General features: G+C 56.1%; 5 protein-coding genes across 5 annotated transcripts; 2 read left to right on the top strand and 3 right to left on the bottom strand.

Annotated features, from left to right (window-relative positions):
• Positions 1-3,437: 3,437 nt before the first annotated feature.
• Positions 3,438-5,117, top strand: Q8F55_008822 (uncharacterized protein; the record flags this gene model as incomplete). The annotated part of the gene is made up of 1 exon (XM_069357204.1): positions 3,438-5,117. One exon carries the CDS (start codon positions 3,438-3,440, stop codon positions 5,115-5,117), a length of 1,680 nt encoding a protein of 559 aa, XP_069205141.1.
• Positions 5,118-5,598: 481 nt separating this feature from the next.
• On the bottom strand, positions 5,599-7,134 carry REX3 (RNA exonuclease 3; the record flags this gene model as incomplete). Its single annotated transcript, XM_069357203.1, has 9 exons — positions 5,599-5,725; positions 5,777-5,826; positions 5,878-5,938; positions 5,974-6,099; positions 6,148-6,235; positions 6,280-6,406; positions 6,830-6,958; positions 6,999-7,030; positions 7,080-7,134. 9 exons carry the CDS (start codon positions 7,132-7,134, stop codon positions 5,599-5,601), a joined length of 795 nt encoding a protein of 264 aa, XP_069205140.1.
• A 566-nt stretch (positions 7,135-7,700) lies between these two features.
• On the top strand, positions 7,701-9,374 carry Q8F55_008820 (uncharacterized protein; the record flags this gene model as incomplete). Its single annotated transcript, XM_069357202.1, has 9 exons — positions 7,701-7,877; positions 7,923-8,063; positions 8,110-8,220; positions 8,259-8,415; positions 8,454-8,518; positions 8,584-8,633; positions 8,678-8,915; positions 8,968-9,073; positions 9,115-9,374. The coding sequence occupies 9 exons, from the start codon at positions 7,701-7,703 to the stop codon at positions 9,372-9,374; spliced, it is 1,305 nt and encodes a 434-aa protein (XP_069205139.1).
• Positions 9,375-9,395: 21 nt separating this feature from the next.
• Q8F55_008819 (uncharacterized protein) lies at positions 9,396-10,766 on the bottom strand (the record flags this gene model as incomplete). Its single annotated transcript, XM_069357201.1, has 5 exons — positions 9,396-9,911; positions 9,962-10,410; positions 10,470-10,590; positions 10,630-10,686; positions 10,734-10,766. The coding sequence occupies 5 exons, from the start codon at positions 10,764-10,766 to the stop codon at positions 9,396-9,398; spliced, it is 1,176 nt and encodes a 391-aa protein (XP_069205138.1).
• Positions 10,767-11,343: 577 nt separating this feature from the next.
• Q8F55_008818 (uncharacterized protein) lies at positions 11,344-11,813 on the bottom strand (the record flags this gene model as incomplete). Its single annotated transcript, XM_069357200.1, has 4 exons — positions 11,344-11,431; positions 11,467-11,552; positions 11,604-11,697; positions 11,758-11,813. 4 exons carry the CDS (start codon positions 11,811-11,813, stop codon positions 11,344-11,346), a joined length of 324 nt encoding a protein of 107 aa, XP_069205137.1.
• Between the last annotated feature and the right edge of the window lie 2,152 nt (positions 11,814-13,965).

The raw sequence follows: 13,965 nt of genomic DNA, 5'->3' as shown, positions 1-13,965 counted from the left end.
TGTCAGTAGAGTCTTGTCACTCTCTGGCGGACAAAACCTCCCTTTGGAGAGCATTCGCCAGACTCAAAGGCCTGGATCGTGGAGGTTCTCACAAATGACCTTGGGCCCGGAATGTCAAGAACATGACAATGTCACCGTCCGAATCGCAAACTCAGTCCTTTGAACGATGGCCAAAATTGAACGAGGAACGGAGCATGCAGCCAGTCCCACCCAATACGCAACCTCCGGAACCGCATTTGCCAGTCCTTTTGGAGTAGAGGACTTGCTAACCATAGGGTGGGAGCGCTCACTGTCAAGATCGTAGGTATGGTGTGTTTAAGGCGTGACAGGAGCGATATCAGCTTCGCTGGCATTTGCTAACATTGCGGTCAATGGTTCGGACATCTCATATCCCCTATTGATTCTATAGGCGACGGATTGCAACATTTTGGTGCTTTTGGGTGGCGGCAGCGGGGACAAAGGCGCGCAAATAACACGACTTGTGCGTGCAACGAAGTTTGACGCGCACAGGCAATTCAGGCATCGTCCCATCTGGGGATAGGTGTATGCATTTATGCATTGTGGAATGGACATACATTTGAACAAGTTGCCATCCCGACATGGCTCCCACACAACATTGTAGTCGTGTTCGTCTTGATAGCCGCATAAATGCAAAACTATCGACCCATAAAGCGAGCCCCCTCATGGTCCCCAACATCTACCCCCAAAAGCTGAGGTGCAGCCACCTGAGGCAGAGGCAGTGACACATCTTGGTTGATCTGAACAGGGTATTGGATGTCCTCACGACGCTCTCGTCCCGATGTAAAGGACACATTTACGTACGAAATACAAGAGGTGTGTGTCCTCCAATGGCCAGGGCCATTTTGATGCGCACCAAGTGTGAGCTCCGTCACCATTATGGGCGAAAACGTCCTTTCCAGCCATAATAGGCAATCATGAGATTCGTCAACACAGGTGTTAGATATGGCTGAGTCGATGGCAGGGGCCGATGAGTCGCACTCGGCACCGAAGATAACAGCAGTTAGACAAACATCGATGAAAGAAAGATACGTCGGTATATTGAGTAGCAATTTGCCGGAAATGACAGGGACTAACTCTTTTCGCCACAAAGGTAAGCTTAGCGAAGAGTTTCCAGGCTCATATTCTGCCAGAGTACCACCACTTAACCTTGTGAAAACAGTAATCGAGGGTGAGGGTTGTCTGGCCATTTTACACACACATGTGCATGGATGCAGGTGCTCGCAATTGACCTCCTCAGCACTCAAATATCGCAAAATCCCGAATAACACCTACTTCACAGCTGATTCTTACCGTTGGGCCTGCCATGCTGGCGCAGTCATTGCTCTTCAGAATGGCCATGAGATGGGCAAGACCCAAATGTGAGGCACTTGATAATCCGAGAGCAGTACTAACTAATGGCGGGTGGCCAAGCAATTGTTGATTTGAGCGTTGGATTTTCGGTGTTGACGAGAGCAAATGCGTGCGCACACCACAATGACGATCTGGTGTGTATTTTGCCACCCATGCATGTCACCGCATGCACGCAGTCTTCAGGCGGTATTAGAGCATCCATTATTGTAATGCAATAAGGCTGTCATTTTACCAGTGACGTTTGCATTGCCCTTCCATTCCAACCTAAGCATACATGCATGGACTGCATTTCTGGCCTGGGTAGTGAGTGACCTGGGTAACCATTCGCCAAGCCCTTCGTTTGATGAATGAATGTTAATGCTTTTTGTCACATGTTATGCAGGCGTGATAGCATTTGGTCCTCAAATGTTGGAATGTAATAAGGGCGCGTCTCGTCTTGATTACCTTTGAAATTTGGGCGAATCAGATCGTCACTTCTGTTTGATTACTTTGTGATAAACCTTCTGAATCCTATTCGCAATAGCTAATGAATGGTTGATCGCCAAAAGTGGTTAAAAAGACGGTACTGAAAACAGTTTTGGACAGGGGCGCAAATCCGCTACCAGAAACAGACTTCATTTCGACAGGCAGGGCCTGGCAGGAGCCGATGAGTGAGCGAAATCCAGGCAGCTAAAAAGGGGATGGGCGGTTACAGACGATATGAGCCGTGATCAGTGCATACATGGCGCATCGGGTACTTGTCAATGATAGCATAGTAGAATAGATACAGAGCTGCCATCGACAGGCGAAAGGCAATGCAATATTGGGACCGGCTGGGTGTAGAGGGTAGTCATCGAGCACACCTCGCCTTGTCGTGATGGTCCGGCGATGGGGCTTGTGGCTTGAATCCGGGTGTCCACCATGGCAGGGGGGCGACTGCTTCTTCGACGTTGAATGCACCACACGAAACTGCTATCAAGGGGAAATCGGCGACTCAACGAGTTCGCTGGCGTCTCCATTCTTCGTCAATGCTGGAGATGACTTGCTCTGAGCCGAGAGGTTCGATTGTCAACAGATGGGCTTTCATGTTGCGATACGACGCTGGCAGTGCATGCAGGAGCGTGTAGGTGAGCCACTCATCTGGAAGCACTGCAGTTCCGGAGTTGCGGAGAGCTTCCGCAGTCTGTTGTATAGTCGTCATTGCGGGGTTGGGGTCCTCTCCGGCTGGTATCCGAGTACCCCAGAGTAGGGAGAGGAGCCTCTCCTTCCTCGCACTCTCCTTCTCAACGCGGAACTCGTCGGAGTAGCTTCTCTTGAGCTCGTCCCAGAGAAGTTTAGGCTGGGGATTGATGAAATCGCGTGCTTCTGCTGAAAGAAGACCTTTTACGTTTGAACTGAGGGAAAGGACGATGGTCGAGTAAGCCAAGTTGCGTTGCAAGGCATCCTTCGTGGTGTCGAGCCCAAAATCGAGTTGGGTGTAGTCTAGAAGCCCTTGGGCATTGAGATGGACCCGAAGCGTGAGGGACCAAAGGTCATAATTGGCATTGCCTTGCAACAGCTCGATGGTCATGATTGATCGATTGACGTGGTTTGAGGAGGCGAAGATGGTACAGAGACGCTGGCTAAGCAGCTTTGAGTCGTCTGGGCCAATAGCGTTTGAAGAGGTATCTGGGGTCGTAAGAGCCGTTGAAGTCACCTGAAGATGAAGATGGTCAAGATAAGATGAGCACTGTTGTTTTGATCATTGACCGACCACGTGACCACAGTTCAAGTCGACTCGATACTCGGTGCTATCTGGGAGGTGGTCGTGGGGACTACCTCAAGCTCACATCAACCCCTCGTAGGACGGATAGGGAGTGCGGCTGCGAACATGGACCACAAATCTTGAGATCTTGAGCTGTGCGAGCTTGAACCCGCCGTCGAGCATCCTCGATTGTTACATCGTCGAGTACGTACTTGACGGCGAGAGCAGCCTGGACAAGGTCGGTGACAGCGAGATGACGTCAGCCCAGACTGCCACGATGTTTTGTTTTTATGAGTGTCCGCCACCCATCCCTTCCTGCATTCACCCATCCATCCTTTACAATATGGGCATCACATCCAAGCTCGCCGCGCTATCTCCGTTCGGAAACAAGGAGCACGGTGACGATGAGGGCGATGCCTTTGACCCGAGCTCCGTCGCCGGCGGTGGCCTCGGCCACGGTCAAGAGTCGGACGCCGACCTGCGCGTGAGCCAACGCCTGCGCAAGTTTCTCGCCGACAACGGCATCCTCGACGCTGAGCACGCCGGGGTAGGTGTCGAGGACTCTACACCAGCTCTCCGAGATCTGGTCCGCCGCCCCCACTTCCGCGTCCCTCCTGAGGTCGTCGACCGCTCGCACCCCCTTACCGACTACTTCATGTCTTCCAGTCACAACACGTATCTCCTCGCACACCAACTCTACGGCACGTCGTGCCCTACTGGATACGAGATGGCTCTCAAGACCGGGGCCCGCTGCGTTGAAGTTGACGCGTGGGACAATTCCGCCGACAAGGACGAGCCAAAGGTGACTCATGGGTTCACCCTTGTGTCCAACATTTCGTTCCGAACCGTGTGCGAGACGATTCGAGACGTCGTGGACGCCGAGCAAGCCGCCTACGAACAAAATCCGCACGGCCGCCGTTCCCCTGCACCGGTGTTCCTGTCCCTGGAGAACCATTGCGGCCCGCACGGACAGCGGCGAATGGTTGACATTATGAACGAGGTCTGGGGCGACCGACTGCTGGGTGCTGCAGTGAGGGCCAAAGGACACCAGGAGGAAATCGACGACAGCGTCCATGTGCGTCTGGATGAGCTCGGGTCCAAGATCTGCGTCATGGTCGAGTATCACTTTGACGACGAACCGGAAGACAGCGATGAGAACGATGGAGGCGACGACGGCAACGACGACGACGCCAAACAGGCCAAGGCATATGATGCGGAGAAGAAGGCTGCGGCTGAGAAGGCCAAGGCCATCGTCCCCGAACTCGCATCTATCGGTGTCTACGCGCAAAGTGTCAAACCTCCGAACAACTCCTGGTTCGAAAGCTCGCTTGACAATGCGCCTCACCACCACCTCATCAACGTCTCCGAGTCTGCCCTGGGCGCCCATCTCCCTGCACAGGCGCGCAAGATCGCCAGCCACAATGCGCAGCACCTGATGCGTGTTTACCCCCGTGGCACCCGAATCCGCTCGTCCAACCTCCGCCCGGTGCCGTTCTGGGGCATTGGCGCGCAAGTCTGTGCCCTCAACTGGCAGCGCTTCGGCGCGAGCATGCAGCTCAACCACGCATTGTTCGTCGGGACCGAGGGATATGTCCTGAAGCCGGCCTACCTCCGCGGGACACCCACGGCTGCACCACCCACCGGCCGTCGTCGGCTCCGCCTTCGCGTGGTAGGCGCGTCTGATGCTCCGCCCTTCACCGCCCCCTACGTCTCATGTGTGTTGATCCACCCCAATGACCTCAACGACGACCCCCCCAAGCGCAAGACGGGCAAGGACCGTGACGAAAACGTTGATCCGGTGTGGGATGAGACCCTCGAGTGGGAGTACGATGCGAGCGACCTGGTGTTCCTTCGCATCCTCCTCAAGAGCGACGAGAAGATGGCACGCAACCCAGTTATCGCCGCAACGACCATTCGCCTCCTCTACGTCGTTCCCGGGTGGAGCTTCATCCGCATGTGGGACCTTGGCGGGCACTTGACAAAGACGTCGGTGCTGGTCCATATTGACATCGAAGAGCTGTAGTTCAAAACCTGTAGGCGCAAACACGTCAACTTGTAACCCGATAACCCGACGGTAGTGGGTTGTGCAGAGACTATGTAACAGTATCCGTCGAAAAGTAATGGAGCGGGCGTCTTGATATCAGCCCGAGTGAGCCTGTACTTGAGGTGGGCTGCTCTCAAGGGCACAAGCGTGGGCGAAGCAGGGCTGATGCTGCATTTGTGCAATGAGCCAAACTGGGTGCAAGATGGTGGTTGGGTCTTCGAGTGGTTGGGTCTTCGAGTTCTATCAGCCGGCTGTGACCATCGGCAAGAGGTAGGCCTTCACACGTTCAGGCTCAAAAGCAATCACGACTCCATTCATCGATTCCTACAGGAGCTCGACGAGCACAGCCCAACACCACACCCAAGTTGCACCCAGGACTTCACTCAGCTGATCAGCCCGCCTCGAGCCACAAAACATAGTACACAGACCCCCGAACAGACCCTTTTCCACTTCGAGTCTCTCACGGCTCTCCATCCTCGCGCACCTGCCATTTGAGGACGTCCAGAGCCGCCTTGGCGTCCTCGAGAGAGCTGTGTCCCGACTCGTTTGTCCGATCCTGAATAAAGAACCCCAGTTTCTCCTTCACGCTGCGGAGTGTGTCAGCCATCTCCAGTGGATAACGGTACGAGAAGACCTACAGGTCCCGGAGAGCCCGACGATAGGGGGGTCCTTTATCATGTGGGAAGAGCTGCACGCGAGTCAGAATCTGCGCGGAAGCCCGGCTGCCGATGCTACATACGATGGCTGTGTCGATAACCTTCGAATGGAGGAGCCTCAAGGCCCGTAGATCATTTTCCAGCCTGGATTGTCAGCTCTGCTAGCACTACTGCCTCACCCATGGCCGACAATCACAGTGTCCGGACCAATGAACGAACAGCTTGCTGCGCGTACTTCGTCTAGGCCCATGACAGCTGCTTGCATATCCTCGGCGGAGATACCTGAGAATCGCGAGTTGAGGTCCCTGTTTGATCAGAACCAGAATGACCGACCCTTCGTCACTGCAACGTACAGGATGGCATTCCGTGGGCGAACTAGTTCGTCCAACAGAGCGGCTCCATCTTCGTCCACAATTGTGACTCGAGCCAGAGAGGAACCGCCTGTGGTGTCTTGTCTGTTAGCCACAGACGGGCCACTGACTCACAGATCATCTCGCAATCCATTCCGACGACATCCATCGGTTTTGGCAGTTCCTTTGTCTTCGCGAGCTCATCGCGAACCGCCACAGTGGTCTTGAATGCCTCAGTTTCCGCTAGCTTCTTGTCGTCCTCCTTGTACGAGATCACGTGAACGCCGTCCTCACAACCTGCTGATCCCCGCTCTTTCCGACAGCAAGAGTAGACCCAGACTCGTCGACCTTCGGCACGTTCAGGTGCTAGTTTTCCGTAGTGATAGTTGCAATCTCCCAATTTTTGAGTTGTGGATACGATGAACTCGGTTTTACAGCGGCCACAGTGATGAAGCTCGCCCTCTGCGTTCACTTGGTGGACGCTGGGGTGCTGAAGTTCCTCATCCGTTGTGTCAGGGTAGCCCCATTGGATAAGGGCGTCTTGAGAGTGATAGTATCGCTCTATGCGATCTCGTGTGAGACGGCTTGCTGACTTTAACTTTGCTGCTTCTGTTGCTGCTCGTGACTGCTTTACCGTCCCCACAGACGGGTGAGAGATGGAGTCGGGTGGTGGTCGCCGCGACACTGAGACCGCCGCATGGTGGATGGCCGTCTTGTAAGCTTTCAGCTGCCCGGTTGAAGCAGAAATCTCTTGCTCTTGCGCCAAGGCCGATTCTCGTGCGAGGTCAGGATGGTCTCGAAGCAGACCGCCGTACTGGCCGTCAGCAACAAACGCGTGGGAGGTTGATACTCACGAGCTTAACAAACTGCTCGTACAACGTTCGCACTGGTGAGAGCCATGAGTTTACTGTACACACTTGTCTTCTTCAACGTACAGCCTTTCTGGCGGTCAGAAATCGGTTGAGGGGTTGATTTGCCGATGCGAAGCATTGGTGGCCCAGATTGGGGTTGGGTTGCCACCCTGGACGATGACTGTAGTGCAGCTGATGCAGCTGGCGCAGGTCGGCTCGGCGGCTGCGGCTTTGAAGGGGGCGTAGGTGATATCTTGGCGGTTACGATTTCTTTGCGAGCTTGTGTGGGCAGTCCGCCAGTCTTCGAGGTGACGGGGACGGCCGGGACGGATCGCGATGCCGTTGGTTTTGTCGCTGGGGGGGCGGCACGGGTGGTAGAAGAGGAGCCTGGATGAGAGAACACGCAACCCGGGCGGGTGCATGTCACCTCTGGGCAGCTATAGCTGCTGAATAGTCCCAGATTTGGGAACATGATGAGGTGATGGGGGAAGAAGGAATGTCAAAATCAAAGGGCAGATTGATGGACTCATCGAGTGGATGCCCTCCACTCTCACGAGATTATGTAAAGCGGCCGCGCTATCTCGGCTTGTCTCGAGATTTCGATGGGCACTCTGATGCTCAGTCTTGTCGCTCTCTTGTTTCCCTATTTCCTTGTTCCCTCGCCCTCTCCCTCGGAAGTCACATCTGGCATCGATCTGGGAAGCAATGTTTGTGCTGAGGACACAGGCAGTTCGAGCATCAGCTCGTTTGCCTTCCTCCGCTGCTCCTCGATGTGCTCCCACCCTCCGATCTCTCAGCCGCAAGTACAGCACGCCGACCACGCCGAGCAGGCCAAATGCCACTCCCCAGTCACTTGCGCAGATCATCGAGGACACGATTACAGTCAGTAGAGTGTCCTGAGTGGATCAGACAGCTAAACCTCCCAAGGCGACAGGCCCATTGTCAGTTGCTCGTTACATGCAGCTTTGCTTGACACATCCGACTCTCGGCTACTACTCGCAAGGCGATGTCTTCGGAGAGAAGGGTGACTTTGTCACTTCGCCAGAAATCAGCCAAATCTTTGGCGAAGTCAGTAGAGGGTAGCTCCATTCAAACAGCGCTGACTGCATCACAGCTTGTTGCCGTCTGGTTGATGACAAGATGGCTTGCGGCAGGCAGTCCGTCAAGTTGCAGGATCGTCGAGTTGGGGCCTGGGCGAGGCACTCTCATGGACGACGTTCTCCGAGTGGGTAGAATGAGACACTATCAGCTGACTGTGCGCAGACGTTCCAGCGGTTTGGCAAGCCTACGATCAACACCATTCATCTGGTCGAGAACAGTGAAAACCTCCAAAGTGTGCAGAGACAGAAACTCTCTCCTCGAGCAAAGGACCTCGGGGCGGATCTGGTCTGGAACGAGCAGGTGGACATGATACCTCAGTGTAGGTGTGATGTGATCGGGCATCTCACTGATCCTCAGCTGATGACTTTACTTTCGTCATTGCCCACGAGTTCTTTGACGCCATGCCTATCCACATTCTCCAGGTGAGTACTTAAGCTGAAGCCTTACTATCCGTACGCTGAGGCTGAAGCCTTACTAACCGTCTCAGCGTACGGATGAAGGGTTTAGAGAAGTCAAGGTTGGCAAGAATGCCTCTTAGTAAGATATCTCTGGCCCGGGTCTTCCGTGATATTGACTCTCAGTGAACCTTCCACCTCGTCCCCCCGCTTTTCGTTGGGACTTGACCGAGAACAAAGCTTCATGTCTTCTCTCCTCCCTGCCTCTTCGACGCGCTTCTCCAGCTTGCCCATTGGCAGCCAACTCGAAGTTTCGCCTGACTCTTCGCGTATCATCCGAAGCGTCGGCAGCCTGATGAGCAATGGCGGTGCTGGCCTCGTTGTGGACTATGGTGGCGACAAAGCATACGCGTCCAGTTTCCGAGTGAGCAACCTGCTGTGGCATGTCGGTGCACGAGGGCTGACACACCCGTTAGGCATTCCGAAAGCACACCATTGTTGACGTCTTCGATGAACCCGGCTCCTCCGACCTAACTGCCAACGTGGACTTTGCCTACCTTCGAGAGTCGCTGGAAGGCGTCGGTGAGTCCTGCATTGTACGACGTGCGCTGAGGCCTTTCTAGCCAATTGCTACGGTCCCATCTCCCAAGCGAGCTTCCTGTTGGGCTTGGGCCTTGAACCACGGCTCACAGCACTCATGTCTTCAGCAGCGGGTGACCCGGAGAAGCAGCAGCGCATTCGGCGAGGAGCCCAACGCCTGATTGACGAGATGGGCATGGGAAGTCAGTATCAAGTCATGGCCTTTGCCAACGGCCCTGCAGGGGAGGGAGATGTCTACCCATTCATTTCGGTGGGCGACGCGCCGAGCAAGGCCACGTCATAGACAATATACATGTTAGAGTGATTACACAATGGCCTGGAGCCGATCCTCCAGAGCTTGAAGGCGGCTGTTGAGCGACTCCCAGTTCTTCGCGATGCTGCCTGATGCCTCAGAGAGTCCCTTCTGCACACCGGATACGATGGACTGAAGAGAGCGCTCTTCCTCCGACACAGACTTGTCAGAGGCTTGGAGCTGTCGGAGGTCTGCTGCGATGCCGAATGACTCTGCGTGAAGGCTCGACAGGCTTCTAAGACGATTGAGGAGCGGGGGGATGGATGGGATGAGGGGGTCGAGTCGAGGGAGAAGCGTGAAGAGACGTTGCAGCGCCTCTTGATCCGTCGGTGACAATCCGGTAGTTGCTGTTGCTGGCCGCTCCGATCCTGCCGCAAGTCCGACCCTACGCGACGATGCGCTGGCACGGTCCAGATCCACCAGCAAGAGCTTGACGCGGCGAGAGATGGAATCGAGGTGCCGGGGCTGAGTGAGAATGGCCAAAAGGTGGTCCAGCCGGGCTAAGCTGTCGGCAATAGATATCGGGAGCTGACGAGCGTTAGCCATAACACTGAGGTCTCAGGACGACAAATACGCACCGTTTCGTCGTTCTGATCGCTCCCAACGACCTTCTCTAGCGTGGCAATTCGAGCCTCAATATCACCGGCCCTGTGCGAGCTGGTACTAGGTGCGGAGGGTTCGGAGGCCTTCTCGTCGTCTTGCTTTGGCTCAGGGATACCGCGATCCAAGTTGCGTATCCGGCCTTCCCAGTCCTTCGACCTGGTGGTCGACACGCGAGAAACGTCGTCCTTGCCTTGGGTCACGACGCTGAGCCTCTCCCTCACAGTGGCGAGCTCGGCGACCACGTCGACTGGTTCTCTTGGAGGCAAAACGGACTTGCGTGCAGGGGCACTCGAAGTTGACTCGGCGGTTGTGCCCGAACTAGATTGGAGGTCGCGTTCGAGCTCGGCAATCTCGGACTGCAGACGTCGGAGGCGAGCAAGGTGAGACTCCTTACGAGGGGGCCGATCCAAGGTGAGCTCTGCGTCTGTGACCAACGTTAGTAAGAAGCCCATGACTGTGAGTGCGACGCTTGGGCCAACGAACCTGGGGTCTCGAAGGTATACGTCTGACCTGCCGTCTTGCGCGAAGGAAGCCCAGACACGTCGATGTCACTTGGGTCACTAGCAGGGGCAGCTACGCGAGCGTCGTCCACTCCGTCGCCGTCCTTTGGGTCAGGAGACTGAGCACGACGGGTAGCACTCACGTCCTGGAGCGCAACGTCTGCTTCATCCGTGGTTTCGAACACGTCTGGTGCTGAATCCTGGAGGCGCATTAGCACGACGATGTCCAGAGATGATGGGAGCTTACAATGTCGGGCATCCCAGAGTATTTGCCAGACATGCTTGCAGGTTGAGGGGAGCCAACAATGTCGACTTGGTGTGTTGTGAGCAAGTTGTCGGTTGCAGTAAGGTGGACGACCTACCGTTATTTGGATCAGTCGGATGACGACGTGACGTGACACGACTAGTAAAGAGACGCGTCGAGCTAATTGGATCAGGATGATTAGGAATGAACAGCGAGGCCATTAGGAAACGGGCCTTGTTTGAGCCCCCCACTCTGCAACTTCACAATAGTAGCATCTCTATCGAGCCTCAAGGACGCTGTGGCCTCTGAAGCTCACATGCACATGCATATCACGCAAAGGCCGATACCTCCACAGTGCTGTGATAGGGAAGGAGCTCGTGCTATTAGAGTGTAAACGCCACGGAAGCCTGCACCCTCCCCTCCTCATCGTCGCCGCTTCGAGTCCCCGTCGTCGTCGGCTCTCGGACGGTCCGCAGACCTCTTCTCTGCTCTTCGGTCTTGGCGAGCAGGTGGTGAAGCACTGTCTCGAGCATCCGGTCGCCATTTGAGCTTTGCCTCGCACCGTCGACAGAGCCGGACCTTGACCAAAGTCTCGTTCCGTTGACCGTCTTCCTCATAGACGAACGGCAGCTCGAACGTTCGCAGAGATGGGGCAGAACGGGGCGGCGACCGTGAGCGTCGACTCGCATCGCCAGATGTGGCTGGGCTGTGATGTCGACAGCGCAACGAGCCGCACGTCTCATCTCCCTTGCCGTCGACCACTTCGGTCGCCGTCCTCCATCGCAATGCGAAACGCTTCGACTTGTAGTGTTTTAGATCAATCTGTCGGGGAGAATGTCAGCGACTTCCAGCACGGCCCGGTTGACAACTTACAAGCGCAAGCTCTCGAAAAAGCTTGCTTTCGTACCCCTTGGCAAGCCGGTCTTCCCAGGTCGAGTCGCCTGGTTCGTCATCTGGGCGCTGGAATCTGTGCAACGCGAGGTGGTTAGCCCCAAAAGCGTGGGGGAGAGCGCGAATGCGTGCTCACTTGTGGTGTTTCTTGAGGACGTCCCATTCTGACGTCTTTGAGGGTATTCTGCTCATGGTTTGCGGGGGATGGTGTTGTTGTTGTCGTCGGCAACATGTTCAAGCCAGCCCAAGTTCAACATTGGTTGGTGGCAAATCGGGGCTCCGCTCATGCACGTGACATGGCTCCTTGTGTGGCACAAGTCGCGTCAGACCGCCAAAAGACGACCAGCAGGCAGGCAGACTGCAGACTGATCCACTGGCTGGCACTGCTCACAGACACGCTCACGCGCACACGCACAATCACACCATGTTGAGTTCCGATGTTCTACAGACCTCGCACTTTTGCATGCCCGGCAAGGTCCGGAATCCAAGGGCAGACAGTTAAAGGCGGCCAGGCCTCCACCGACCCGATCGAACACACTTGCTGGGACGCCAACCGTGGCGCCTGGCGGTCACAGCGCGGTGGCGCGCCCCCCGATGGCATGGCATGCATCCCGGCGTCGTCCTTTGTTCTCTGTCTGGCCCCTGCTACCATGCTCGACCATGCCACCATTCGGATCGGCCCTGAGCCTCATGGCAACCACACGGATGCACAGCAACTAGCAGCTGCGGGTGAGGCGCGAGAAGGCGCGAGTGGCGCGATGTGAGGCGCGAGGCGCCCGAGGGCGGTGCTCCCACGCGACGGGGGAAGCGCACGCGCGCAGACTCGCGCACACGCACGCACACGCACACACACCGAGAACATCAGCCAGCTCGCATTCCCCCCGACCCCGCAGTAGGCCGCGCGCCGCGCGCCGCCAACCGACGGCTCGCCACCAGTCGCCCCACGCAGCACGGCCTCGGTCCCCCAACCCCTGGGTCCAGCCGCGTGCGCTTGGCCGCAGCTAGCAGCTCGCTGCTCGCCCCGCCCCGCGCCGCCGACAGCAACTTGGGCGCCCTCGCCCTCCCCACCTACGCCCTCCAGGTCGCACGTCCCCCTGTGCCTTGCTGCCTGCCTGCCTGCCTACCTGCTAGAGTCTAGTCCAGACCACGACGCCGACGTGGTATCGCTCGCTCGCACGAATCGACGCGCGGCGCATCGCGCACCGGCCTGGCAGCCTCACCTTGAACACGAGGCACACCGTGCCCGCACAAACAGACACGGCGACTACCCCCCAAAAAACAACAAAGATGCCTGCCTGCCGACCGGCACGCTGCCCGCTGCCTGCCTCCCTCCCTCCCTGCTCGCGCTCGCCTCTCGGCTTTGCCTCGTTGCACATACATCAAGACCAGAAACAACAGCACCCCTTCACTCGACATTCTTTCATCTTCACTCTTTAACTCCCACCACCTTCGTCTTCACCACACCGACTCACTCCTAGCAGCCATCAGCCTGCCCCGTCCCGACAACTATCAGCACCCCTTCGGAACTCGCATTTCCCCGGGGCCCTCCTCCACCCCACCCGATCAATCTAGAACACCACCCGTCCGAACGAGCAATATGTCGGCCGACAACTTTTCCGACACTCTTACTGCAGCTGAGAGGGACGGCATCGTTCCCCTGGGACACTCTGCACATGCTTTAATACTTCAGCATCCAGGATATGTACGTGTTCCACCTCCTTGCGCTGTGGGGTTGTTGCCCCTCACTAACCAGCTTCAAGACCATGAGCCTCGGCGACCTGATCGATGAATTACGGGGCATTGACATACGATCTGCCATGATAGACGAAGTTATTATTTTCCTGTCGTCCGCCCGCATGGTTGAGATTTGGCGTCACCGTGTCACCAACGAAACGTGGATCACCGCGATCGTGTAGACCTGCAACCCTCCGTCCAAACCTTCGACGGACACTCGCTCCCTCGTCGCGACCGCCCACGACCTGTACCACCCCACAACATACATACAAGCTTTGTCTCGCATGCCTTTCACGTCCCAGCCTGTGGCTACTCACGGTGAGTTCTCGAGACTCCTGGTGGTGATAACCCTCTCCTGCTTGCTAACAACCCTGTCCAGAATATCACCCCTCACGACGAACACTCTCCAGTATTGTACATCACCACATTGTATGCAACGCCCCATGACGTATTCTAGAAGCAAGACGACAACCATACATGTTTCCACTAAACTTGACTCAGTCACACACGCCTTTCTCTTCATTCCCAAATCATTGCTGCCTGTCGAAACCAGGTCCTCGCCCAGTGATCGACTGTTCCGCAAACGAATACAATAGTGCATACACAGTCG

Source organism: Vanrija albida (assembly GCF_041260175.1).
Source record: "Vanrija albida strain AlHP1 chromosome Unknown contig_7, whole genome shotgun sequence".
Classification (NCBI taxonomy): Eukaryota; Fungi; Basidiomycota; class Tremellomycetes; order Trichosporonales; family Trichosporonaceae; genus Vanrija; species Vanrija albida.
Note: the sequence above shows the minus strand (reverse complement) of the source record. Positions and strands in the feature narration are given on the sequence as shown.